At 53.1% G+C, this 1917-nt stretch overlaps 1 protein-coding gene across 1 annotated transcript; it reads right to left on the bottom strand.

The window, feature by feature from the left end:
* Window positions 1-1914, bottom strand: RBM15B (RNA binding motif protein 15B; the record flags this gene model as incomplete). Its single annotated transcript, XM_010074575.1, has 1 exon — window positions 1-1914. A coding segment is annotated over one exon (1650 nt), but the record flags the coding sequence as incomplete, so codon positions are not given.
* Between the last annotated feature and the right edge of the window lie 3 nt (window positions 1915-1917).

Below are 1917 nucleotides of genomic sequence, written 5' to 3'. Positions count from 1 at the left end.
TTTAGAAATCCATCAGTGAACAAGGCTTTACTGACAACTTTTCATACAGTTAAAAAATAAAAATACAGAACAACAGCGGACAGTGTCACATATTAAAACCGAATAAAATGGGTTCTATTTAAATGGTATTAAAATTAATTAGAAACTAAAAATCTTACCACTTTGGCCAAGGTGTTTTGAGCCTCTACCAAAATGATCAGCCTTAAAAACAACTGGGTTGTGTGACACACAAAGAAAACATGGAATTTGAAAAGACAGTGTGGGCTAGGCAGTGTCTTTGACTATAACTATCACCATATGTTCTTCTTCTAACTTTCCCAATGTCCTTAGTGCTGACTGGAGGTACTGCTGAGAGAATTCACAAGGAGGGAACGCGTAAAGCATGCCTGTGCTGTCTCTGCCCTTCGCCCCTCCCACGGGCAGGCTGATAACCCCAGCAGCCTGCTTCTGTTTCAAGTAGGAGACCAGATTCCTGAGAAGCCGTCGCTGCAAGCCAGGCTCTACAACAGGGAGGGTCCCCTCAGCCCCCGCCCCTGCCGGGGTGGACTGGGTGGCCAGGAGCACGGCGTAGCCGTGGGGGCTGCCTTGTTTGATACGGCGAGTCACTTCATCCAGCTTGGGCTGGTCGAGCCGAAGTCTCTGAGCGATTTTGAGCTGCGTTAACTTCCCGCCGGATGAATGATCTTTAAGGAGTCCGTTGATGACACCGAGGTCTCCCTCCAGGATGTGCATAGAGGTGGGGAAGCAGCTGTTTTTTAGCACAAGAAGCCCATTCCAAGCAAGTTGCAGTGTCTGAGCATATTCCGATAAATTCTTTAGCTTTTTGGTCTCAGATTTTGGCTCCTCGTGAGTTTTTGATTCCGATTCACCAGTTCGATGATTGCGTTCGCTGTCCCTTTTTTTAGGCTGGGGAGCATCGGATGCCTCACGATGGGGTTTCTCCTCAGTCGCATGACGATTGTTCTGAAGGGAGTTACTCTGCTCTTTCTCTGCTCCGGATTCTGTAGTGTGATTCTCCTTGCGAGCCCTCTCTGGGCTGCGGTCTAAAGCTGGCCCACTGGCCTTTGTCCTGCTTCTGTCCTCGTAAGGCGAGTGAGCAGTCCTCCCGCGGTCGCTGGAAAGACTCCGGCGTTTCCGCCTCTCTTCCCATGGTTTGGGCACACTGCGATCGCTGTCGCTGCCCCAGCGCTCTCCGCTCCGGCTACGCACCGATCGGCTGTAGCTTTCCAAGTTGTTTCTGCGTTCAGCGTTTTTGGCAGGGCTGGCCCACTCTGCCTCTGCAAAGCTCCTGTCTCTGTCCGAGTACAGGAGGTGTGGAGGAGTCCTATCTCGCACTCTCAAGTCTTGCTCTAGGCTTCTGTGTCTGCTGTACCCATCAGCTAGCAGTTCGTAGTGCACGGGGAGCGGTGCAGGCTGGTACTGCTGCGGGTATCTCGTCTCTTCGGCTTTGGCAAAATCCACTCGGAGTCTCCTCTCCGGTCCGCCCAAAGGAAAGCCCCTCATCTGCGCGCAGGCAGCCTGGGCAGCATCCAAGCTTTCGTACTGGATATAAGCAAAGCTGTCTCCCTTCACGTAGTCAATAGTCCTGATGCTGCCGAAGCGGTCAAACTCCCTCGCCAGAGCAGCCAAGGAAGTACTTGGACCAAGACCACCCACCCACAGCCTGGTAGTAGGGTTGGCTTTCCCGTAGCCAATTTTGATAGGGTTCCTGCCGACAACGCGGCCCGACATGGCAACCTTGGCCCGATGCGCCATGTCCAAGTTTTGGAACTTGAGGAAAGCGTAAGCCCCACCCTGGCCCCGGGCAGGGCGCTTGATCACCACTTCTTCGATGATGCCGTACTTCTCGAAGGCACGTCTCAGCTCCACCTCCGAGACGTTGTGGTCCAGGTTGCCGATGAAGAGGTTGCGGGTCGC

The sequence above is a fragment of the Pterocles gutturalis genome, unplaced genomic scaffold, assembly GCF_000699245.1.
Source record: "Pterocles gutturalis isolate BGI_N339 unplaced genomic scaffold, ASM69924v1 scaffold27482, whole genome shotgun sequence".
In the NCBI taxonomy this organism is placed as follows: domain Eukaryota; kingdom Metazoa; phylum Chordata; class Aves; order Pterocliformes; family Pteroclidae; genus Pterocles; species Pterocles gutturalis.
Note: the sequence above shows the minus strand (reverse complement) of the source record. Positions and strands in the feature narration are given on the sequence as shown.